General features: G+C 44.3%; 3 protein-coding genes across 7 annotated transcripts; 2 read left to right on the top strand and 1 right to left on the bottom strand.

Annotated features, from left to right (window-relative positions):
* Positions 1-984: 984 nt before the first annotated feature.
* uchl5 (ubiquitin carboxyl-terminal hydrolase L5) lies at positions 985-26,044 on the bottom strand. Of its 2 annotated transcripts, XM_069717366.1 has the most exons (12): positions 25,836-26,044; positions 25,354-25,417; positions 25,163-25,268; positions 24,746-24,871; positions 23,925-23,986; positions 23,346-23,476; positions 23,011-23,074; positions 22,810-22,912; positions 21,680-21,793; positions 21,354-21,452; positions 20,493-20,568; positions 985-994 (listed from the first exon to the last, which is right to left on the bottom strand). In XM_069717366.1, the coding sequence occupies exons 1-11, from the start codon at positions 25,984-25,986 to the stop codon at positions 20,524-20,526; spliced, it is 1,065 nt and encodes a 354-aa protein (XP_069573467.1). In that variant the 5' UTR covers positions 25,987-26,044; the 3' UTR covers positions 985-994; positions 20,493-20,523. The 2 variants fall into 2 exon arrangements, with proteins under 2 accessions (XP_069573467.1, XP_069573466.1); XM_069717365.1 differs by lacking the exon at positions 985-994 and having other exon boundaries at positions 20,075-20,568.
* On the top strand, positions 3,241-5,639 carry LOC138632086 (regulator of G-protein signaling 5-like). 4 transcript variants are annotated; one of them, XM_069717369.1, is made up of 5 exons: positions 3,241-3,798; positions 4,141-4,200; positions 4,505-4,566; positions 4,759-4,925; positions 5,222-5,639. In XM_069717369.1, the coding sequence occupies exons 1-5, from the start codon at positions 3,719-3,721 to the stop codon at positions 5,408-5,410; spliced, it is 558 nt and encodes a 185-aa protein (XP_069573470.1). In that variant the 5' UTR covers positions 3,241-3,718; the 3' UTR covers positions 5,411-5,639. The 4 variants fall into 4 exon arrangements, with proteins under 4 accessions (XP_069573470.1, XP_069573471.1, XP_069573469.1 ...); XM_069717368.1 differs by having other exon boundaries at positions 3,247-3,798; positions 4,502-4,566; XM_069717370.1 differs by lacking the exon at positions 4,141-4,200 and having other exon boundaries at positions 3,244-3,798; positions 4,502-4,566.
* LOC138632089 (regulator of G-protein signaling 2-like) lies at positions 14,225-16,568 on the top strand. The gene is made up of 5 exons (XM_069717378.1): positions 14,225-14,725; positions 14,852-14,941; positions 15,296-15,357; positions 15,531-15,697; positions 15,797-16,568. The coding sequence occupies exons 1-5, from the start codon at positions 14,643-14,645 to the stop codon at positions 15,968-15,970; spliced, it is 576 nt and encodes a 191-aa protein (XP_069573479.1). The 5' UTR covers positions 14,225-14,642; the 3' UTR covers positions 15,971-16,568.
* Positions 26,045-26,057: the final 13 nt, after the last annotated feature.

Here is a 26,057-nt window from a genome sequence, read left to right as displayed (position 1 = left end):
CAGGAAATGCATTAGTCGAAATCTATGGAACTAGTTTGCTGTTGTTGATGAGGAGCATTTAAACGTGACTTTGGGCTTCGGGCTGAATTTAACAGCCTGGTTTCGTGGGCTTTTACTTATGACCTCCACAGTTATTTCACAGTCGTACGTCAGTAACTCAGAGTACAGGCGGGATGTCAGGGGTTGTTCCTGATAAACGACAAAGGTCACACATCTCCTCCATCACACGGCGCACGATTCCTCGCGCACAATCTGTCACTGTTTTCTCAAAGCCCCGGCGCCGTCGCCATGGTAGCGGAAAAAAAGGAAGTGAGTACTGTCGGTGGCAGGGTGTTAGTCAAGACAGTCACAGTTGGGGGATCTTTACTAACAGATCTGGATGCCGGAGGCTAACGTCCCGAATGTTAAACCTTCACACGCCGCGGCGTACCTCCATGTTGTAACCGTAGACGCAGAAGAAGCTCTCGGTTCGCAGTGTTTGATGACTCTTCGTACTGCTTCAGTACTTATAACCGTGTTTGGGCAAAAGAGGGGAAAGCAGCATCAGTGAAGCCGAGCCAAAGGGCTGATTGTAAGAGGGCAGCCTGTGGCAACAGGTTGTGAACAGGGGCGGCTTTCAAAGGAGCTTTTCTTGTTTGCTAACCTTTTTGTAACATTTACTGACAGCGTGATTAAACACAACATCGTCATATTCTGTCAGGCGTCACATGTTTAAATCTGTAACTACATTCATGTACGCTGCAATTTAAATCAGAGCATTTACAAAGTGTCAATCTAGAAGCTCAGCATGAAATATATTTGCATTTCTTCGACACCTCTGGCAGTACATGTTCAGATTCATCCACCGGTGTAATTCCCAACGATGTCACTTGAAAGCTGATTTTAAATCGACCGACACGTACAGAGTTTGGAAAATTGAATGTACAATGAAAAAACGTTTCTGTGTTCAGCGGCAGAATAAAGCACCCTCAGCTCTATCTCAAAGTGAAGTGTGCAGACACCCTTCAAACCAATGTGAAGTCAGAGGCAGATGGTGCGACTCTGTCCTGTCACACCTCAAATCACAGCCTGAATTGGAGCGAGGCGAGTGGCGACATTTGCAGGGATTTGATCTCTTTTCTTCTTAACTTAAAACTTACCGTAGCAGTTTTATACGGCATCTTTACGCCTGGATTAGCAGGTTGCGGTGTGTCAAAGGATTAGTAGTCTAATGCAGGTTCTGGAGCTTTGCCAGAATTTGTTCGGAGGTTCAGTTTTCTTTGTTGTGATTGTAGTCTGGAAACCTTCGTTCGCATCAATGTTTGCACAGCGGCTCCGAAGGGGCGGACCAATCAGCAATCAGCGTTGGCGGTGAAGCGAAGTAAAGCAATTTCCTAAATGTAGTTGCAGCAGTGGTAGGGTTTCGTACGGTCGCGGTGCGTACGGTGGTCAATGCCGATTGGTTAAAGGCTGCTCCGATAATTGCTTAATCAACCCGAGGTCTACGCCCAGTATGATGCAACGACTGAGTCCGGTTAATATAAACAGATTGGGTCTGGTAACACCAGGCTAGTCCTCAAACTGTTCGAGTCAAGGTTATTAGGCAACATTGACATTTGGGGTTCAGGATTAGTATTATTAGCAACATAAATGGGGACTGGAAAAGGCGTCTTTGGGGACCAACATGTTGGCTAATTTGAGAGCTCACAGTCTCAGTCACAGAAGTACTGGCGCTCTTCCACGTCAAGATTTATAGTCGTATGATGACGTTGGCTGGGACCTTCGCTGCCCTTGTTCTACCTCTGACCCCTGACCTTTTCTATTTTCATTACAGGTAGCATAACAGGCATGTAACGCTCCTGGAAGAATCCATTTCACGATCCGAGAACGCTACATTTTTCTACAGGTTTCAGACCTCCGGCTTAAGGCGTGTTTCAAACAAAGTGCTCGTTGGTTCAAACACACATCTGAAGCCCGTGTCCCAACACATCGAGCGGCCACACCACAAGTGGGGCGTTGCTTCCGACAAATTCTTTTAACTTTTTGAAACTGATATTCACACAAAGCAATCAGCCAGCCGTGCAAAGAAAGCTGGATACGCTCTAACTACCTCCTCAATTTTGTGCGTGTGCCGTCAAGTTCGACACCACGAACGTCCACCGGCACAGACTCCACACACAGGAACTCGTTCAAACACACCGCCGCTTTGAAGCCGAGATACGAGTCCAGCATTCGATGTCGAAGCCGGTAAATTCCCACAGTTCTTTCTTCTGTTCCTTTTTTTATCAGCAGGCACTTTAACGCCAGCCAAAACATCTGTCACAGATCGCCGCTGGTTTCAAGGAAACATGAAAAGTCAAGGGTCAGCGCTGCTAACACTAATCTCAGCTAGAGCTAGTCCCTCGCCAAGACGCTGTCCAGCTCACTACAAGTTCTCACACCGCAACTCGGTTTCTGGCCGACCCCGGGTTGTTTCTCTTCATCCCGGTCCGTTCCCGGTCCCATGAACGTCTAACCGGCTGCGGTCCGTCAAAATACGTACGAGTCTGTTGACATTGGCAATGATGTCCGTGTTCATTATTGTAGTATTTGATCTCGTTGGATTTCTGTCCTTTTGTGTGATTTGATGTTACAGTTTCTGCATTTTGAGGTGAGTCAGCCACAGAAATCAATCGAAAAGATGATGCAAGCGTTTATACTCGTTTTCCTTCTTCATTTTCTCACGTTGCTCCTCTGAAAACCTGCCAGCTGAGAGCGTGGCCTCTGTTTTCAGGGTTTTCCAATGTTTTCCATATTTGTGATATTGATTAAATATTCGAAACAACAAAGACTTCCAATTATTCTGCTCATCGTATCAGGATTTGAAGTCTACGGTTTGACCGCGCCGAAGAAGTTTCCAACAATATCTTTGCGTGTGATACAAGAGAGTGGTCATGATATGATGATCTGACAGTCTTTCTGACTTCCTGTCGCCTTGCTGAACCTCTGTTGCAATCGTTTTGCCGTTTCCTCTTTCTCACACGTGGCCGTGGCCTCGTGTTGCGTGAACTTCCGCCAGATTTTCGATCAATTTCCCTATTGTGGCATCAATAAATGCTAAAAAGCCTGTGTCTTCTCGCCACGAAGGACGAACGAGCTCGCCCATTTGTCTTCGCTAGTGGCCGAACCGAAACACACACACACACACACACACACACACACACACACACACACACACACACACACACACACACACACACACACACACACACACACAGGGAGCCGAGGTCACGATTTGCCTATCACAGTCACTGCCACTGTCATTTGCATCTGTGCTGCCTGACTAAAAATAATGGGAACACAGCATGCTTTCAGCCGCAGCGAGGGCTGTTTTTTTGGCAGGTCCATTTAACGGGAAGGAGCCGCAACAGCAGAAGGGGAGGAGAAGAGGCAGCGAGACATAATAGGGTGTAAGGCATCGAGGGGAGGGGAGGCATACATGCGGTACAGTGTGAGTATGTGTTGTTTCTAGCTGTGAGGTGGGAGGAGAGGAGGAATCGGGAGGAGGAGGAGGAGGAGGAGGAGGAGGAAGGGGTGCTTCCTCTTTAGTCTGAGCTGCTGATGTATCCCAGCAGCCCCGGCACATAGCAACAGGAAACCTCGGTATAAAAAGCTGCATCGCAGGGGGAACCCTCCTAAGTGTCTCGCAGCCGCAGCATGACCAAGACGGAGAGCCCGAGAGTGTGGACTTAACAAAACAATGCCCAGCCTAATCGTCGACCCACCCAACACGCAGCACTTCATCATGGACAGAGATGACAGAAAGAGAAACAAGAACATGTGAGTGAAACCGTCACTTTAATAAACCGAGCCGGCTTGTCCAGTAAATGTGCTGATGCATGACGAGTTTTTGGGGTTTCTTCTTTTTTTAGTTGACGTTTTTCCATTTCATACGAGATAATGCAGTCCGACGGTCAAAACGAAGCGGGGCACATATAGAGAATATCATGAATGCTTCACAGCATCTTCTGAAAATAATGTAATCTAACTTTAAATGTCACATGCTTTCCTGCCCTAATTACTTTACATGCCCAACATGCTTTGACAGATTTACTGGGAGCTAATTTAACAGCGGTAAACCCAGCAGGGATAGATGCTCATGTATTTCTCGTTTCTGCGCAGCGGAAAGAACTTCATGTGCCGACTCCAGTGCATGTTCTCACACTCATCAAGCTCTGAGAGGTAAGGAGACTTATGGAGTGTTTTGCATACATCTCGGTTCTAAAATAGCCGGCCCTGCTCCTATCATTTCCATCTATGGCATCCCGAAAGGATTCGAGTGATCGAGAGACAACCGTGTTTGCTTTGGCAGCGCACGCCCAACGTATCCCAGGGTTTGACATTTTTCTTTGAATTTGATAAGCACATGTGCTCTGCCTTCTTGATTTGGGGCTGCTTTCTGTGTCCTTTGCCGCCCCCTTCGCAGCTTTATTTTACCCAAATTTGATTCTGGTTGAGTGATCCAACTTGCATTCTCTCCCAGCAGGCTAAGTTTAGAAGATACCCAACAATGGTCACAGTCACTGGAAAGGCTTCTGGAGTCTAAATGTAGGTTCCTTTTCCCCTGAGAACGAGAATACTTCAAGAACAGTAAATCATGTTTGTGAGAATGAAAGTTTGAAGAGAGTACTTGTGTTTTTTTTCGGTTGTTTTTTGTTTTTTATAAAAATGGGATAAAACGGGGTTGTCATCCGTGCTTCATTGCCTGTTTTTTATTTCCCCCCCCCGTGCTTCCCTCAGATGGACTGGCCACTTTTCGAAACTTTCTCAAATCTGAGTACAGCGATGAGAATATTGAGTTCTGGCTCACCTGCGAGGATTACAAGAAGATCAAGTCTTCCTTTCGAATGTCCTCGAGAGCCAAGAAGATTTACGAGCAGTTCATTAAAGCAGAATCGCCCAAAGAGGTACGTCCAACTCGGAGAGGTCTCGCAGCTGCTGACACACTGATGCTCTGGTATTAATAATGCCACGATGTTTTGTGTAAGAATATAATCAGTCAGAGGGATCAAACCAGCACTTACGTTGGGGTTTTTTCATGCGGGACTTGTAATGGGGTATTTTTACGTTGCTGTATCGGTACAAGACCCGCATACTTTGTCCAGTGCCGTATATATACTGTATATGCCGGCTCAAATGTTAATCTCACATCTCTGGCTCCTGCCTCAAATCCCCTCATTCCTGCCTGTGTGCCTCATTCCAGATCAACATTGACTATCACACCCGAGAGCAGATCAAAAGGAACGTCAAGACTCCCACCGTGCACAGCTTTGACGACGCTCAGAAGATCGTTTACGGGCTGATGGAAAGAGACTCGTACCCGCGGTTCCTCCGCTCGGACATTTACAGAACTCTCCTGGAAAACCTCGCCGCCGACGCCACGAAGGGATGAAGCCGCCGGGCCGGGGGGAGAGAGCGAGAGAGCGAGAGAGAGAGAGAGACAGCGAGAGAGAGAGAGAGAGAGAGAGACAGAGAAAGGACGTATTTTAAAAAAAAAAGAACGAAAAAAACATAACTGGAAATGTTTGAGCTCCTTCGGGGAGGAAGGACTGACGACAAAGAAGGAAGGAGGGTCGAACCGGCGCCGGCACGCGGACACATGCGGGACGGGGTGCGGTGAGGGGTGGTGGTGGGGGGGAGGGGGGAGGGCGCCTCACACCTCGGCGTAGAAGCAAACTGCTCTTTAGCCGCGTCGTGGGAGGACCCCCGACAATCGAGCGCCGCGCACCTCAGGGCCGAGGACGAAGGAGACGCACGAACCAGCCTCGACGATGACGACCCCCTGCAGAGCGTGCGCTTCGCACCGGATGATAAGTTTGCGTGCGTAAGCGAACCGAACGTCTCCGACGGCGACGGAACCAGCGGGGGCGACCGACTCCCGCTCATTGCGTAAGCGAACCCTTCAACAGACGCCCCTTTGGCCTTCTTTGCAGAGGTGTTTCCTATGCAGATAAAGATATAGAGGATGGACGATGTACTTGATTAACTGTGTGCGTGCGTGCGTGTATGTGTGTATGCGTGAGTACGAGAATTTATCTGTGGCGGTTTAACCGCCACTGACTCAGAATAAGCTGTCGCAAAAGAGATGGCGGCACGGAGGACGACAACAAATCTATCGCAGACCGACTTATTCAATGCCGATACGTCATCTGTGGCGAGAGGTCGCAAGAGAGCCACTTAGTCCGCCGAGAGGCATTCTGGGACACTTTAAAACGATCTGTCTTTTTAATCTAGATGGGATCGAAGCAGATATATACACATATTTTTTTTTTAGATTTAGGCTCCTTATTTTGCAATATTTTGTGCCAATTATTTAATATCTTTTAAGGTTGATTGTTTCCAAACTACAAAAAAAAAGTACAAGTAGTTTCTTTCGATACAAACCCCTGAAGAAGTCAGTTTATTTTTTATGATTACATAATCGTGCACATTTTTCGTGTGGAGCCCGGTTGCACCGTAGCAGCTACGAACTGTCCACTTGCTGCCGGTGGCGGCGAAACTGAATTCCTCGGCGCACGACCGCTGGCCAAAAAGTCTGTCGAAGCACTCAGAAGTCAAAGACTTTGGGATTTTGTGTTATGAACTGTTTGAGTGGAATAAATATAGAAGTAGGATGTTTCACATTGCATGATAAGGATGTTAAAACTCTGTGTATACCCTGAGAATAGGCCTTATTACTGCTTTCCAAAGCACGTTGTGTGAATGTACTCTACGGGAGTTCGTAGTTACCTTAAAAGTTAAACATGCTATTATTTATTATTCATCGTCACCATTTGAGTACAAAGTTTGCTGCGGTGTGTGAAGTGCTTGTTAACGTGTTAGTGATTTAAATTACATTAAATTATTTAAATTGCCTGCTTGCACGTTTTTTTTTGTTGTTGTTTTTTTTAATGGCACACACCACTACGGTTTTAGTTGCAGCTTTTAGTGCCACGTGCTCCGATTTCAGCCTCGCGGCGTGTTTAAAGAAGACGGCAACACACTCACAGTGAGGGATCTTCAAAACATTGCGTTTGGAAATTAATGGATGTTTGCATATGACCGTTTGTTATATGTTTATAAGTAATGCTGCAACGCGTAAGCATGGAAATACAAAATCTGTGCCAAGACCTGGTGAAGCCAAGAGTTACAGCACCGCGTTGGATGGATTTGCTACATCACTAAATATATACAGATTTTTTTTAAATTTTTTTTTTTATAAACGTCGTCCAGTCTCACGTATTTAGATATTTCAGCCTTTTAACTGAGAAATGTTTTAGAAAACATACAAATAGGTACAGATTCACAGCAATCTGTTACTTTGGTGTCTTTGAGTAGTAATTTATCTTCTTAAAGTTGAAGAGAAATTACATGAAAGAAAACACTATCCTGTGCTTGCAGTTTCCTCTGAAAATTGCCTGAAACAGGAAGGTCTGGACTTCCAGTTTCTTGTGAATTGTCGTGCGTTGTGAGAAATGAGATTTTCTCTGCTTGACTGTGAACCTTCTCTGTTCCTCAGAGGAACGCAGTCCTGCTGAACTGGTTTTATTTCAGCCGGTTATCAAAACTCTCACAGATCGAAGAGGCAAAGTAACGTTCTGCTGGAGGAAATGAAAAATGTAGATGCAGGTAAATATTTTTTTTTTTAAAACATTCAAAGACGTGAGCAGGTCGCTGATCGGATTTTGAAATTAGAAGCACGGCGCCATTTTCTTTGAACAGATTATGTTTTATACTGAAAAGTGTTCGCAAATGTTTTTGTACTTTGATGACAACTTATTCAACATTTTTGCAGCTACTTCTCGACTCGTGCTCCCTTCATAGCCAATTATATCGACAGTTTACAGCTTTATATTTAAATGATGCAGCATCAACATTAACATACTCATATACCCAAAGTTTATGAATTTTACATAGAAATATTCTCATTTCCAACAAATACAAACAGGTTCCAGTAAGATGGGAAACACGGCAGTAATATAATCAGCATTAACTAACGTTAGCATTGCTTTAGGTTGAGTTTCATATCCGTTACGTTCCTTCACAAACTGAAGGTCATTTCACGCCGGGGGGGCGAATAAACGACACAAAACTATGAAATATCGGAGGCGAATATTTGACATCAGAACTATTCGTACCTGCAGCGATTTCATTTTGCAATAGTTTTCAAAATATTTCAACCAAAAAAAAAGTTAGATTCAAGTCAGCTAATTCTTCAGGAAAAAAACAAAAACACAATGGCTTGAAAACGACAAAAACTATATTTATAAATTCAGTAAGGCTTCGAGGTGAACTGCAGCAGGTAAGTATTCAGGTACGGACGGCTTCATAAAAGCAACGCTAACTTACTTTTTTCCTCCCTTGAAATGTGTCTACGTGCAGAAATAGAAGCAGGCGGGGGTTTGTGTGGTTTGCCAATAGTGCACCTGGTGATTAGCTGTGCTGCAGTCTGCGATTGATGAAAGTGCTCCCTCATCAACGCTGTGGCAGCTTAATTATGTGCTCGCTGTACAAATACACTGTCGGCGACTTCACGTTGGACACGCCGACGAAGCTGGGACAACGCCTCAATAACGAGTGGAAACTCTTTGTCAACCCGAAGCCGTGAGCAACAACAAAAAATATCCGTACAATGTGGAGTATTTGAAGAATTGCTGGGTCTACATTTGTGACGTATTCACTGGTGGGTGAGGGGGGTGGACGGGAGGGGGGCAGGAGAAGAGGGGGAGCCTCGATCGCTACAGATAAACCAGTCCTACTGTTTCAAACTTTTTCTTCTCTCACAGGAAGTGTTGGTTTCCTAATGTCAGCTTCTGTTAAAAAAAAAAAGGGAGGTTCGGCAAAGCTTTCCTCATGTGCTGCTCGTGCTGACCTCCACATATAGTACACACACACACGCGCACACACACGCACACACACGTGCACACACACACGTGCACACACGCACGCCTTTACACGGTTGGAATTTATCATTGTGCAATTTTGGCCACATCTTAGATTTCATGTCTGAACCACCACTGGTGGCGATGCAGGCTGCAGTTTTCCATGCAAACACTGAATTACAGGTAAATGAAAGTTTTAATGCAACAAGTTAATACTGACTGACTCTTACTATTAATATTCATTGGCTAAACACGGCACGGACAATCCATTTGTTTATAACAACAAATTTGTAAACGCGGATTTTAACAAGATTGGGAGAAAATTGTTAAAAGAAAATGTCATTTAACGTGCGTTTTAATTCACTGCTGTTAATAAGGAGTTGGTTTATTGAGATAAATTGCTACTAAAGCGATCGCAGAAGAAAGAGGGTGCAAGAAAAAGGCCGTAATTATAAAGTGCGAAGTCTCTGAAACACGGATATGTTTTCGTCTGTCGCCTCTTCGGCGGAGCTGAAGGTTCACTGATGTTTAATTTGCATTTAACACGCCATTATTCATTAGGACAGCTTTTTTTCAAAAACAAAAATTTGGTTATGAATTGAAACCCCTTCGTCTCTGAAAACCATTTCAAACCAAACTCCCACATGAAGGTGTCAAAGCGGTGAAGCAGCTGAACCTGTAAAACAAACCTCACAGAGCTGTTATGCAAAATATCGAATTGGTAAGTCGACACGTTGCCCGTCAGGTTTCAGGATTCAAACTGGCTGCTCGTACAAACACTTTTCATTTGGTTCAGCTGGACTACGAATGCGTGTTAATGACGGGCAATCAATCAGTCATGTCTCCTGTTGTCTCAGAAAGACAGAAAAGTCTTTCGGCATCGGAGGCTCGCTCGCAACGCGTCCTGGTACATCAGCCAGCAAGAAAAATACAAAGCACAGAAAAAGTCCACTTCCACGGTCAGTATCCCACACTGAGGAATTTACTGCTCCAGTTTAACTACTGCTATCAACACTGAGAGGACATCCACATAAAAAAGGGGAAATTGCCTTTTAAGAATTTATAGTCCATTTGAAAAGAAAATAGCATCGATTGACCCGTTTGAAGATGCTTCATAAAACAGCTCGTGTGTCAGCTGACTTCAGCTTGTATCCATGTGAATATTCAGCCTTTTAGTTTTTAGGAGTACTTGACTTTTTATTATTTCCGGTCTTTGTATTGACCTGTATTATTATTGTTGTGTTGTATTTTATTGAAACCCTAGGGATTTTGTTTTACTGGCTTAGGTAGAGCAACATAATGTCCACTATTTCTTTTTCGGTGTGTTTTTATGGGTCGGAGCTGCACTTTATGTTGTTGACTGACTGAGTTTCCCTCTTAGGATCAATAACGTTCACCTTCCACCTCTGCCAGTGGCCGACTATGTTTTTTATGACCAAGTGGGGAAAAAGGATGATTGAAGGGATAAATAAATAATAACGTGTACAGTGGTTTCATATTGCGACCACAGGATGGACAAACTTTTTAGTGCACAGCGAGCTGAGATTTGCATATATTCTCTCAGCTGGGTCATGAAAACTCTTTTCCTGCTGCCAAATCTTGCCCAGGAGCTTCTTTTTTTTTTTTCTTCCTGCATCCATCAAGTCGCTCGGTATTTGTGACACATTTGGAGAACGCTGTGACTAAAACACCGTCACACTGTCGAACTGTTTCTGTTCGGCTCTGGTGTCTCACAGTTTTTGGTGTTTTTTTAACTGAGGCAACAACAAAAAAGACAATGACTGCGTTTCCTGTTGTGACACCAAAACAAAAAGTAACAGATTCGGTCACCGCTGGAGACGTGATGCCATCCCAGCAGCGCAGCGCGGCAGAGAGACGGTATCTGCTGTTTCCTGTCTAAGCTTTCCGCAACATCGTACATTTGAAGAGCGAGGGAGGTCACGGCTCACAAACCGTTCACCGTCGCTGTGGGTACGTTCGACGTACTGTAGATAAATGGCGGGCGGGCGGGCGGGGGGGGGAAGCGACCGTCACGAGTCCATTAACGGAGACGCATCTTCACGGGACGGGTCAGGAGGTGACACCCCTCCACTCGTCACGGTAACGATGCTGCCGCGATGCTTCTGTGACCTTTCGACCTGCCCTTGTCGACACACACACACTTTCAAACTACATTTTTCCTGTTTGTGTACAAGAAATTTACTTCTAATGTTTTTTTACTCGCAGGAAAAAAATATATACATTTTTTTTTCTTCTACTTTAATGAAAGTGAAGGCCAGCATGCTACTCTGACTGTTCTGACCCACAATCCTTTGCGGCGCAGAAGATACGTGGCATCGACTGAGCCGCCGAGACAGCTGGTGGCGCTGATGCTCCGCCCACGAAAGGAACAAGGTGGAGAAGAAAAAGAGGCTTTAAAAGGAAGCGTACTCGTTTCAAATCGCACCTTTTTTTTCTTTTAACTACAAATGTCGGATTGAGACGGATATGACAAAGTGGGTCAAAGTTCAAGACACATGATGAAGTCGTACGTCCCAGCTGTAAATGTAGCACCTGCAGCAGTAGATGCTTTTTAAGGGTAGCCGCAGTACGTACTAAAACGTAAAAAAAAAAAAAAAAAAAATAGTACGCGAGTCTGAATGCAGGGTTGGTTTTGGTGCTGACAGACATCATGCCAACATGAAAAAAAAAAAAAAAAAAGCTCCCGGTCGGGTTGAGAGTGCATCGGGACGTTTGTGAATTTTCCACACACACACACACCAAAAAAAAAAAAAAAAAGAAGAGCCCAAAACTCTGCAAGTCACCGTGCTGGGAATCACCTACGTAAAAAAAAAAAAAAAGGCGCCTCCGGACGGACCTCGTGCCTCAGTGGAAACTTGGCTCTGCTCTTCGTCCACTTCTAAACAGACCAGCTGCTTACACACAGTCTGCACATCATAATAAACACATGAGGTGTTTTCACCCAGCGGAGCTCCAAACCGGGTGCGGGAGGGAGGGAATAGGGGGTCCGGGGAGGGGGGGCAACCGAGCACAGCAGGTGACGCAGATGCATTAAAGCGCTTGATGATGTAGAACAAATTGTGATGATTCGTTGTATATGCGGGCTGTTCCCTGTTCCACAACAGAAAGCCTCTTTTTTTTTTTTTTTTTTACTGCTTCTGGGACATGATGTCATCGTCAGCCCGTATTGTTACCGGACCGAGGACCTGCCGTGGTGCTTTATGGGTAACTTTCTCAAGCCGTTATCCACATTGTTAAACCAACCAGACCGTGCCGTGTTGGTGCACCAACCGCTGCTCCGTTATAACGTCTTTTTATTTTGAATTTGTTTTATTTGTGAAACATCGAAATCATTTTTATCCTCCCGTTTACTTTCCCACTGAAAACTCACGCAGACTTCTCGTCGCTACGACGGCAAGACAAACATTTTTCACGGCCGCGGCTTCGAATGCAAACAAAGCGAGCGGAAAGATGTCAGCGTTGGCGCCGAGTGGAGGCGGGTTACTCATCAGCGGTGTAGAAAACAAAAACCGGACCGGCAGGTTCAGCTGTGCAACAACGAGACATTTGATTCATCCGACACGGTGCATCTGTACAAATACCACAAAAAAAAAAAGAACATACTATACACAAGTCGGTACGTGGTGTGTGTCATGAAACGGATGCTTTCATCAACGTGGATGTGTCCGTGATGAGTGTTCAAGAACACATAACTGGCACGTTGTCAGCTTCTTAAAACCTGGGATTGGAAACATTTACTAAAGAAACTGAATTTAGTTGTTATATTATTATCTTAGAAACGCAGTATTCATATTAGTCAAATCGAATCTATATGATTCGATTTAAATAACTGCACTTGAACTACCGCGCCTTTAAAATGCATATTGCGCATTTTTAATTTTATGCATTTGATCTGTTTCTTATGCCTCTCGTTTCTTTTCTAAATTGTTCCTTTATATGTTTTTATGTGAAACACTGTATGTCGTTTTCTTGCTGTGAAGCACTTTGAGCTGCTATTCTTGTATGAAAAGTGCCATTCAAATAAAGTGTTTTATTATTACATCTTTAGAAATATTTAGGGCCACGAATCTGTCTTTTTCTACAAAAAAAAAAATGAATTAAACGTTTCGGTGAGATTTGTCTCGACATGCGATGAGCACAGAATCACCTGAATGAAAGTACAAGTAAAAGTGAGAAGGAAAGCGCCTTGCAAACATCAGGGAAAAATAGAAAGCAACTAAAGTAAGTAAAGTAAACTCAAAACTAATGCAAAAAAATGCTCTTGATGTTTAAAATCTGTGTTCGCCAGAACGAACTTCAGACGTGCGTTTGAAGTACGTATTTTCAGGGTTTTTTTGTCGAAAGTACTTCGGCTCCGACGCGGCCGATGACACCAATGCAGATGTTTGGCCGTCGAGATACGTCTTCATGACGAAGCCGATATAGAGATAAAAAAAAATATGTTCAAGATGTCGTATTTGCACAGAATAACAGGATGTCAACGACTGGATGGTTTCAGATAAGAAACTGAAACAAGATCGCTATCGACCGCTTCGTTCACGCTTCCACAGATCTCATCCGTCAGCCGACCGGCGACGCGTAAGACGCATTCCTCCTCCTCTTCCTCCTCCTCTTCCTCCTCCGGTACTGAAGCTTCTGTGCTGTTGACTTTAATAAGAACTTGTGTTTTGCGCGCGTGTTTGTTGAAGGAGGATCAGCTTCCCCCCGCCGCTCGGATCCTCTCCGAGAGCTCCCTGAAAAGGCCCTGATCCGCAAAAAAATCTGACTCCGCGACCTTTTTCTATAAATGGTCAATTCCTCGCCTGAAGTGCGTCCGTCTGACTGAGCCGCATTTCAAGCGAACGGCTCTCTGAAACACGCCGATTTAGAGCTTCTCCAAAAATAGGTGACGCGTAACCTTTAACAACATTCGAAGTAACCGCCGAAGCTTTTTAGGAACTGCAGTTGATACGGGTGGGGGGCGTGGGGGTGAGGATTAAAACGAATGTCTTCACATTCATCTCTACAGGTGTGAGGTTATTACATCACCACTATTTGTACCCGTCTGTCAACCTGCCAGCGCGACCGAAGTCGCCCATGCGTCACGCACCCACGCCCTCCGTGAGTAATTAACCGAGCAAAGAACACGGCGAGGTCGTGTTTCAACATTGCAATGAATCGGTTGTAAAAAGGAGAGTTGGTCGAGGGACAGTCGCCCCTGGCAACGGCAGGCACTTTTTTTTTTGTGTTTTTTTTGGCAGGAGCACACTGTACTTGTCTCGTGTGTTGTTTTGGCATCTGGTTTATTTATAACTATAATGTGTTTCCACAATTTTAAACTGGACACACCTGGATAGAAATCACAGAAACTGATGCGAAGTCCCCCACCCCCGCCCCCTGTAAAAAAAAATAAAATGAGGGAAAAGTTCACCCCGCTCACCGTCGTAACTTTTATTTTAAGAATAAGGTGCATCGAGTGCCACCGCGGACGTCACACCTCGACCTAAAAAAAAGAAAAAAAAAAGATGAAAGCCCGCCCGTCTGCTCAGGGAGGGAATGTTTATGCGGTGACAGCCTGTGATTGCCTCAGGCCCGCACAGTCATACCAGGGCACGTCGCTGTTTACACAACGAGAGCCAATCACGTTGAAGATCTGTCGTGCCCCCCCCCCACCAAGCCTGTCACACTCTGCACTGCGGGGCTGGAGAGGAACTATAAAGATCGCCTGACGAGTCAAAGAGAGGAGAAGAAGGAGACTGAACCATGAGAGAGATCTCATCCCACGACATGGCGTTCTCCGACTGCACGAAGCCCAGCGACCTGCCCGCAGACAAGAAGGGGATGAAGTGAGTCGGCGTTTAAATGGAGGACGTTCCTGGTCGCGATGACCTTGTAATACATTTAAAAAAGAAAAGAAAAAAGGAACCGTACTGACAAATGAACTCTCTTTTTTTCTTTTTTTTTTCTAACAGGAGGAAAAACTGGAGGAACAGAATCAGATTCCTCTTGAAGACAAACTCTTCTCACTCGATACTTCATCCGATGAAAAGACGATCGTACAGGTGAGATCTTTTTATTCTAAGGATTATAATGAATTATCATGCGTGGCATGTTTGTCTGTGCTGCACTCCATCTCTAGTTTTCTTTCATTTTAAATCGACAATTCATTTTGTATTTGATGAAGTTTTTAACCTATTTTGCACATATGTATATATATTGTTGTATGAATACGCTGTTATTTTATCATTTATTTAATTCCAATTTAAATGTGTGACAGCATGCACACTCAAGTAAAACTAAATACCTGAAGAGAAATAAATCATGCACTTAATTTAACGGAGTAATTAGCCAAAACATTTTGCAAAGGAATTTTTTTTTTTTTAACGTCTTCCTCACGCTCCGTCCTCTTCCCTCAGGCCGAGCACTGATGACGTGAACCAGTGGGCGCAGTCGCTTGACAAACTACTCGGTCATAAATGTGAGTATCCTTCACCTCCCCGAACAACTCATTGTTGCATAAAAGCGTCTCAAAGGTCACACGGCAACCCGGAGCCGAATGACGGCGTTTTATTGGCCTCAGTAAAACAAAAGCCAGAAGTGGCTTCGCTGTCCTTCGTCTCTTAACACCTCTCCCGTCTCGCCCGCGCACAGACGGGAAAGCGGCCTTTTGCATCTTCCTGAAGTCGGAGTTCTGCGAGGAGAACATCGAGTTCTGGACGGCCTGCGAGGATTTCAGGGTGCTGTCGTCGCACCGCGACCTGTCGTCCAAGGCCAACAGCATCTACGAGGAGTTCATTCAAAACGAAGCACCCAAAGAGGTAGCGGAGAACGGACGGCAATTGATTTTTATGCACCTGTGAGTTTTCCTTTATTCAAATTTGGACATCAAAAGGCTCATTCTCTCTCTCTCTCTCTAGATTAACTTGGATTTTCAAACCAAAAACGCCATCGTCCAAATCCTCCACCAGCCGACGGCGACCAGCTTCCTGGCGGCTCAGCGGAAAGTCTACAGCCTGATGGAGAACAACTCCTACCCCAGGTTCATCCACTCCGACCTCTACAGAGACCTGTGCGCGGCCGCCCGGGCGTAGAGCGAGCGCGTTTTAAAAGTTTACTGCCGGGAACGCAGACGACGTCTCCGCCGCCGCGTCACAGAACCTCAAATGCAAAGTTAACGACGAGCGTGGGGAGGGGGGGGGGGAAAGAAAAAAAATGCAAAAACCGAAGCCGTTCAACGAGGAAGTTGGGACGTTGCGGCCGGACGCTGCTTTGGTTGCAGTGGGCGGTGCGCAGATGTATTTCCATCGGCTGGGATTTAAAAAAAAAAAAAAAAAAAGGTGACATTTCCATCACCGGGCACCTTTGTTACAAGTGTTCGCTCTTTTTGCGCAACGATGCAGCTCAAGAAATATGTTGTCGTTGAAGCAGAGAAGTCCAAACGCCGAATTCAACATCTCTTTTAAACCGACATCAGAATGTATTTTCCGTTTTGAAAACCCACTTGAAGACTTTCACGTAAACTTCTCTGCTGTATTTGCGCCAGTTCACACAAAAAGCGCAACTTATTTATCTTATTTATATAATATTCAGTTTCTACCGACGGCCGTGTTTGGCCTGAAATTAACTGTGACAACACTGTAAATATTGTGATATTGCTGGATGTGTTTAATGTGAGTTGAAGCTCGGGGGCGGGGGGGGGCAGCTGGACTGCTGGTAAATAAAATGTATTCTTCAGTGCTGAAACGTTTCTGATGCTTTTGTTTATAAATTCAACAATGAGACTTCTTTGAGAACACAGGTGCGTCAAGAAAATAATTTAGGCTCAAAGGTTCACTTACTTGCTTTTTTTGGGCTTTCATCCACGACACCATCTTCATTCAGCAAACTACTGCTCGATGACTTCAACGCTGTAACATCTAGTTTACTCACAAATCTATATTCCTGATTCAATTAAAAACCTCAACTAACTTTATCTGAGGTAACGTTTTGGCCACTTGGGGGCAGCATAAACAAACGATCCCCTTTAAAGCCGACGCGGGTAAAAACATTCATTTCAGAGTCGTGTTTGATATTAAGTGCACTATTCACTCTCCTAATTCAAATTTCGGTCACCACCAATCTCCCAGTGGAAATATCAGTAAACCAGCTACTCACCAATTTGACCTCTGATCCAGTTGGAGGCGGTGAGGTCGTGTAGCAGCAGGTTTTAACTGGATGAAAACGGTGCCGACGAGCGCTGAGAACGAATCAAAGCGGCAAAGAGGAAGCCGATGAGCTGATGACACGATGTGATCCGCAAAATAACGACAAATCTGGAGCAAATGTACCCTGTTATCTATCTACAGTGTTAAAAAGTGGAAATAGACACTAAGATCGACACTCGTGCGCGCATCCACACCCGACTTATTTCCATGAGATGTTGCGTTCGATGTTGCGCAACCAAAAACGTGCCTCGTCTTTTCTGGGAACATTTACGTTGCACTTTTGAGTTCCCCGTACCGTAACATTGCCGCCCTGTGTTTGAAGCCGGGAGAAGAGAGGAGCACCCTGAGTGACAGCAGAGAGAGAGAGTGTGTCTGCTCTCTGATAGGAAGGCCGTGAACTCACGAGCTGAGGCCGACGGCCGGACGATGCTCCCGACAGCTTCCCTCCTCTCTCTCCGTCTCTCCTCAAGGCCTGCTGGATCAGAAAAAGCAGTTTTTTCAGAGCTTTTTTTTTTTATCCTGCAGAATTTCTGCAAACAAAACTTGCTTAATCAGCAAACGTAAATCCGCATTTAGCGTCAAGGAGGCTCTTCAACGTCTCTCTTTCATCAAAAAAAAAAAAACCACACGCCGACGGGCCGATGGAAAAAAAACCAAACACAAAGCGAGCCCGTTAAGGAGAACAGTGGTCCGACGGGATATCACTCATCATGCAAGTCATTCAGGAAGTCTTAAATTACACGAGTTTCATACAACGTCACAGATGTAAGAGATTGTTTGATTGAGACTGTTGTTTTCATGCATACAAAACGTGTTTAATTAGCGTTATTCAAAAAGCACTTCCGCTTAAAGCGTCTCGAAAATGCAAAAGTTTCTAAATCCCGTCTGATCGGAATTCTTTTATGAAAAGTTGAAACTTCTGTTTTTCTCATTTTTGTAAATTTCTTTCACACTGATTACACATCCGGCATGCGAACAGAGGATTTCTGTTCGGGCGGCTTCCTTCAGGTTTTTTGCAATCAATTTTTTTTTTGTAAATGTTAATTATGAAAAAAAAAAAAAACTATTACCCTTTTTGTATTTCGTAAAAATTTGAGATTTGAATATTGGGACAGCTGGTCAAACTAAAGAAACAAGCATCTCCCGACCACGCCGGCTTCCTTTCCCGACATCAGATAACAGAAGTATTCGTCAGAAAAGTAACCGAAGCTAAAAAAAAAAATAAAAAAAAAAACGTCCTGATTTGCAGCTCTAAATGCTTTTTTTTATTATTATTTTTATTTTATATTTTTACTACCTCTATTTTATATTCTGTAATTGATTGCTTTGCCCCGTACATGCCGCTGCTGTAACATACCTATCTATCCGAATGTTGTTGTTCAAAGACTTGTTTCCACGTCTGGACACCGAGCCGTTGTTGCCATGGGCCTCGAAAAACACTTTGAGGCGCTTGCATGTGATAATGAGCTGTACAAATAAACTTTCCTTGAACCTTAAAGCGGGACGACCCGGCGCACATTCCATCACGCAGCAGCCGAGTTATTTACGAGACCAAATTCTTTTTTTCTTTTTGGTAGCGTCTGACTCAAGAGTGACGCAAAGGGGCGCAATTAGCGCGTTTAATGAAAACGCACGAGTCGGCGTAAAAGGTGTTGGCGAGCTGGAGTACTCTTTTTTTTGTTTGCTCGTCCGCACGGCCGGACACAGGATCGTAAAACACACACACACACACACACACACACACACACACACACACACACACACACACACACACACACACCCCCCGTTGCATCGCACGATCTTCGCAACAAGACTACTGGGATCGGATCCAAGGAGTACTCGTATGTAAACACCAGATCCAAAATTAGAAACGGGCCACGTCCTACTTCGGTCAGCCGACTTGCAGATACGTCAGACTTCACCCGGCGTCCTCGGTACATCGTGTTCGAGCGCAGCCGGTAAAACGAGCCGAGCCTCTCCGTACGGTGCGGTCCCGAAAACAACCTCGGAGGAACAGACTCCCGTCTTCAAAACAGCAACGTACTGCAAAAAACAAAACACACACACACACACACACACACACACGTAGTCCTTTCTACAGAGATTAAGATGATGATTCGTGTTTTGATTTCTTCTCCTACTGTAAGGCTCTTTTTTTCTTTTGCCGTTTTAAGTCAGGCCTCCTCGAACCCGGGTTTAAACTTTCCAAAAAAAAAAAAAAAGATCACACGTCACCGGGTTCCAATAAACTTTCATTTTACAATACTGCTGCGAAACCTTTAGAGCTCTCCGCAGGTCAAAACCTGCACGCCGAACCGCACGCTGAGGTCGGGAGGATCGAAAAGTACCGACCCGGCCCCCTCCGACCCCGTTTTAAAACCGAGCTTTTCAAACCGTTTGCGCCGAAGACGCGCACCGCTCTCCTCCCGTGTCGCGACGATCTCTCCACTCCCGCTACATTTAAAACATTTCCAATAGCGTGCTCGTTTGTTTGTTGTCGTTGTGATTTTAACTGTTGTTGTGATTTTAACTGTGATTTGTTCAAAATCCTGTTTGCCGGCTGTTTTTTAATTCACGTGAAGCAATTTGTGATTTTATACCTGTGAAAGGTGCTACACACAAAAAAAAAAAAACGTCACTTCTGACTTAGTTACCTTATGATGCACTAATCAGCTGTATTTTATGCTCATATTAGATGAGAATATTCAATTTATACATAAGATTTCATCTTATTCTTTCTAAAAAAAAAAAAAAAAAAAAATCCCGCAGCTTCACCGATTAATTTATAACTCCTAAACTAAGTTTGTTAGATGTCCTTTTAAAGTGTGCACTGAGCATTGTTATTCCACTGCTGCACCACCACAAGGTGGCAGCAAAGATCCACCTGACAAATAGCTGCTTCAGCCTGAGTATAAAAGGCTGAGATGAGGGGGGGGAGGGAGGGGTGATATTTGTTTTTGGAAATCCGTCTATGACACCAAACAGTTCGCAAACATCTAAACATTTTATTATGAAAATAAGACAGAACATACTTTTGAGCACATCTTTTTCCTTCTATCATGCGTTAGGGGCCGATGGGACACACATGGAGAGACGGTCTCTCTGCTACACCTGCAGTGCACTTCTTAACGTAAATGGATGGATGCCACAGGGACAACGAGCTGCAGACCGTCCGCGGTCGTTACCGTGGATATGACAAGGTGATGTACAGTGTAGCTTGTGTGTGTGTGTGTGTGTGTGTGTGTGTGTGTGTGCGGCTCACTGATGAGAGAGTGACTGTAGGGTTCTGGATGGATGTGTGTGTGTGTGTGTGCGGCTCACTGATGAGAGAGTGACTGTAGGGTTCTGGATGGATGTGTGTGTGTGCGTGCAATCAGAGGCTGGTCTGGTGAAGTGTGTGTTGTGTTGTTGTTGTTGTTGTTGTTGTTGTTGTTGTTGTTTCACTTGGCCTCCTGGGCTTTTTTGGCGCTTTGTTTCTCCTTTGCCTGGTGAGACAAACCCAGAGATAGTTTCATTATTGTCGGCCGTGAACCATGAGATTTTCATCTGTAACATCTTTTTATGAATCCTCTTCTTATCGGCCGTTACGACACCATGCAGTGAGTGAGCGATACTTATTTATGGGTTACTGCATGCATTCATGTTTTTATTGTCCAGCTGGATGTCGATTATTTAAATACTTTAGACTCATTTCCATTAAATGTTTCATATCCACACAGAAATTAGGAGAAAAACAAAATACAGAATCTAATCACTTAAGATCACACTTTCAGACGTTAAACTATAAATGCTGTAGCAACACACACACACACACACACACACACACACACACACACACACACACACACACACACACACACACACACACACACACACACACACACACACACACACACACAAAGCACTGAGAAACAAAAATAAAGGCCATAAACAAGATAGGTAAGAAAGTTCGCCCTCTAGTGGACAGAATAACCACTGACACTCTGTGTGTTTACTTATAAAAAAAATTAAAAAAAAACCTAAAACAAAGAACGCCTCCATCACATTTGTTATTTATTTTTCCCTTTGCAGAGACACTTCAAAGTTTATGTCTCCATCGAGGCACCTACCTGTCGGGAGCACTCAAATAGCTCATTAAAAATAATGTGCATGTTTAATGGCGGGTTCCCCACCGAGGTTTTGAAATGTCAAAGTACTTATTTCTTCCCAGACGAGTAAACAGGGCTGCAAAGGCCGCAGAAAGGAAGAAAAAACAAAAAACTAAATGTACCTTCTCCACCAGCGGTATTAACTGCTGGTACTCTGCCAGCGTCTTCAGCAGCTCCATGATGAAAGGAAGGTAGTTGTGCTTTCGTCGGATGTTTTCGATCTGGGGAAACACAGAAAAATCAACAAACTGGGAAAGAAAATAAACGAACCGACATCAATATAAAATCCCTGCGGTTCAAAAGTTCTTCAAGGAGGTGGCTGAAAATTACCGCACATGTCCTCATTTAAAAAGATGTTGGGTTTTTTTCCCCCTCATGAGCCGTCATAATAAACGCGATGCACTAAATGTACTTCTAGAAGGAATGTAATTGCCGAGTAGAGAGCCACCTTATATCTTTTAAGCTTCTGATTCTCCTCTTCGATAAGGAGCTGGTACTTGGCGATCTCTGACTGGATGGAGCTGAGAAACGTGCTGCTCTGGTCCGTGTCCATCGGCTCATCCTGGAAAACAGGAGGAGAAAGAAAACAGAAAAAAAGTTTCTAATCTTTTGGAGATGCTGCGTATCCTCACAAGTTTAGTTGGCAGAAGAAGAAAAACAAAAATGTGCACTCGGATTTGAGGACAGATGGCGATGAAGATTCTTAAGCAACTCCCGTCATTCCAATATTGATATAATTGCCGTTTGCATTCAAAAGCAATATGGGGGAAAGAAACTAGATATGTATATATTTTATTAGTAAAAACAATATAAACCATTCTTAGCGCAAAAAAAACCCAACCCAATACGTGGTGTCACTGTGTACAATCTGTATATCGAACAACACCGATGACCTTTAGACCGTTGATTTTAAGATCATTTCTAGTTGAAGGTGTCACGCGTTGCCGCGGTAACACAGATATGTACTCGGGCTGTGATCAGTAAAACCTTGACGGCATTATTAGGTGCGGTTAGTCGCGACAGCATCCAAAAACAACACGGGGTGTAGCGCCAGCCAGAAGAAAAACAAGGATTTCCAGCTCGGAGTGAAGTCGGTCTTTTAACGCTCTCTTCAGCAATTATCAGCCGTTTTTGTCCACGAAGAAACAGAAGCGACAACTACCATTTAATTCCACCATTAAACGCGTGTTAAATGTAAAAAAAAATTCCCCTCCCCAATGACTACTTCTTCGAAATCCACGCGATTATTTAAACTGATTTCCTAACCTGAACATCATAACAATCAGAAACATCATAATATTCCGAGATCTCCAGTTTCATAACAAACCGCTTTCCTCCAAACCAAAGCAGATGTATTGGACGTGCAGCCGACAAACTATCGGACGGAGTATGCAAAACGCGGCGCTGTGGATTTTCAACTTGGGCAGCTGTGATCTCCAAACTTCTTCTTTTTTTTTTCCCGAGAGCTGATGCATTTTACATGCAGCCTCCGAGGGGAGAAAAGCAAAAAGGATGAATTATTCTCCGTCATGTCGGCGCTGGATTTCAGCTTCTCTCGCCGCCGCCGCCGCCGCTCACCTCGGTGAGCTGAGTCTGGAGCTCTGCGATCTTCCTCTCGTATATCATCTTTCTGTCTGACACAATGGCCATTAGGTTGAATCGGATCTCTCCTTCACTGTACCTGAGGGAGGGGGAAGGGGGGGTCAACAAACGATAATTTGAAAAGTATTCGGTCAACCTACGATGGATGGACATGTTTACGTAGAAGAAGATGTTTACTTCTGTATTCTTTTCTCGATCACCGGGCGCACGGCGCTGATCCAGTCATCCTGGTTGCACGCACCTGGTGATAAACAAAACTAAAATAAAAATAAGACTAAACACTGCTGTATATATGGACATCTGCTCTAACCGCAAGCACAAGGCCGTACATAATCATAAAACTGGCAGTTTTATGGGAAATGGACGACGGCCAAGAAGGCATGAATCAGCTGTGTGCGGGGTGGGGAGGTGGGGGGCTCACGCCGAGGGACTTTAAACGTTAAACTGACAATTTGCGCCGAGACCTTGAAGCAATAAAAGAAAAAATAACAACATGATATTTTCCTGCTTACCCAGGTCGATCGGTCCCTCCCGAAGTCCATCCAGCTCGTATAGTCTGCCGTTGACGGGAACGTAACTCACGAAGTGGAAGGCGTCCTCGTCCTTCGCCGACGACTTTGCGTCGAATTCAAACATTTGCTGTCTGCGGAAAGGAAAAGTCACAATAGATAAGTTATCATGCGAGCAAACAGAGACGCTAGCGTTTAGTCTGTTGAAAAACCTGCAAGTACAGACGTCGGTATGCACCCTGCTCTGAGAAAACACAAATTTGCTGCAAAGCCAGTGATTGAATTTGAAATATTTGTGTCTAAAAATGGCGCACAAATGTGCTTCATGTGAGGAATGTTTTTTCTGGATTTGCCGCTCATTGGATCAAATCGGAGAATCAGCGCTGACCAACAGATGAAGCCTTCTCACGTTTGCCCGTTTTGCCGAACCAGACAGTTACAACAGCGGACGGACGGACGGACGGACGGACGGACGGACGGGGTCCAATCATTTTCCACCAAGTTCGTACGAGAAGCTAAAAATAACATGAAGCCAATCAAACCTAACCTCTCCAGCTGGATGTGATGTGAGGGGGAGCTTACCTGGCAAAGCTGTTGTGAACTTGTCGGATCACTTCAGAGTTGCTGAGAGCCAAACCTTTCATCTGGGGTGGGGGAGGAGGAGGGGGAGGAGGGTGGGGGAGAGATGCAGGATTATGATGCTGACTGAACAACCGCCTGCCTTACAAAATGCAGTGGTGGAAGAAAAAAAAAATAGCTGGAGAGAAAACACCAGTTATTCATTTGTACTGGTAACAAGTCAAGCATTCAAATCAGATTTTCCATTTACCAATCATCTATTTCGTAAATGACTCAATTTGTTGCGTCTACTTTATATAAATGACAATGAAAGTACAGATTCTACGATAAAATGATTTCATCGTAATCAATGGTTAGTATTTCTGAACAGGCCTGGACTTAAATAAATAAACAAAAATAGCACGAAAGTAAGAAGTACACGAAATACTTTTGATTTTTCTCAACCAAGTCCAGCGTCATAAGTCAGTGTGACTCTCCTGAAGACACGCAGGGCAGATGACTGAGTCACCATAGTTACAAAACATTTTTTTTTTTTTTTTAAACGGTAAAAGGATAAAAAAAAACTGTCAGTGCCGGAAACATGGGGAGATATGGATGTAATGAATTACTGCTCCGAGGGGGGGGGGGTGTTATTTTTAGAAAGCACAATGAATAATATATTCCTTAATCAAACTTTAAAGCCTGATGTTTATAAGTTTCCAGGTAACAAATATTCTGAGAAAAAAAAAAAAAAAATCATTACATCCTGAATTTGCATCAAACAGTTCAATCAAGAACCATTTTTTATTGTTTTCTTCCTTCATAAAAAAACGTGATTAACTTACAGCTGCGTCAAAACTCTGCGAAAACTCTCTGAACTCTGTCAGTGTGTCTCCGAGCAACATGTCTGAATGGGAGCAGTTGAGCAGGACGCTGACGATCGCCTGGGTGGCGCAGGCGTTGTTAATGACCTGAAAACACACACAGGAAATGCACAATATTTCAATTAAAGACAGATAGGAGAGCGCCCCTTAATTGATGCATGATATATAAAAAAATAAAGGGTACATCTGTCATAAACTGACCTTTAAATCTTTAAAAAGGTGTTTTTATGTGCACAATGTAGAACAAAGATCTTCTATTGAGGAAGAATAGGTGTCTTATTGCAGGGATATTGTTTTTGGGGATATTTGTAGTGCAGCTGCAGAGCAATTTACAGTTAAAAATCCTTTTTTTTGTTGTTGTTGTTGTTGTTGACATACCTGTTTTGCAAAGAAGATGTGGTCCAGTCTTGAATCCTGGACAATTGATCCTGCTGGCTCTTCACCTGGCTGCCACTTGAACAGGAAAATCAACCCGTGAACTGGTCTGGAACAGAACACACATGCATTAAAAATAAATAAATAAAATGCATGCATGCAAAAAAATAATAATAAGTAGAAGATGCACATACTTCAAATTGTCGAAGTTCTCGGGCTCCATGCTCCAGATCTCCTCCACCTGAGCTCCTTTGTAGCCTGACGACGAGCAAAGCATCGTTCATTTCATTGAACACCACCCCCCCTCTCCTGTTTACATTTAAACCACAACAACAACAACATACGTCATCATCACCATCCAGGCAGGTCGTGTTTGTCACGCGCCGTTGTTTTGACCGCTGACTAATGCTAGCCCACTTAGCTTCCCTCGCAGCTACGACCGCTCACGGAAGGAAGCCTGTGGTGGTTGTGGTTGTTGTTGTTGTTGTTTGTTTCCACCCTCCCCTTTTTTTTTTAGGCGGAGAAAACAACAACAAAAAACAACCAGCAGGTTTCTTAATTTTGTTGTTGTTGTTGTTGTTGTTAAGTTGCCGTTACGCTTCGTTGCGGCTAAGCTGACCAGCTAACGTAGCCACGCGTTACTTTGAATGAGAAGCTAAAGCGCGACTCGACTCACCGAAACCTTTGATGAGCTCCGTGAACACCCCGGGGTCGCTCTCCATCAGACACCATTCTCCCGCGCTTCCAGACATCGTCTCTTCTTTTCTTTTCTTTTCTGTTTTTTGTTTTTTTAAACACGTTGCTTGTTCAAACCTCCCGTGCGACATGTACTAAGATGCTAACGTCTTAGCTTAGCAGCGCGCACCCCCCCCGCTAGTCGAGCTAATTTCACTGAAGC

Source organism: Brachyistius frenatus, unplaced genomic scaffold (genome assembly GCF_029030835.1).
Source record: "Brachyistius frenatus isolate BFR_SWC_R1_liver_20210118 unplaced genomic scaffold, ASM2903083v1 Contig_173, whole genome shotgun sequence".
NCBI lineage: Eukaryota > Metazoa > Chordata > Actinopteri > Embiotocidae > Brachyistius > Brachyistius frenatus.
The sequence above is the reverse complement of the archived record's forward strand: the minus strand, read 5'-3'. Positions and strand labels throughout refer to the sequence as shown.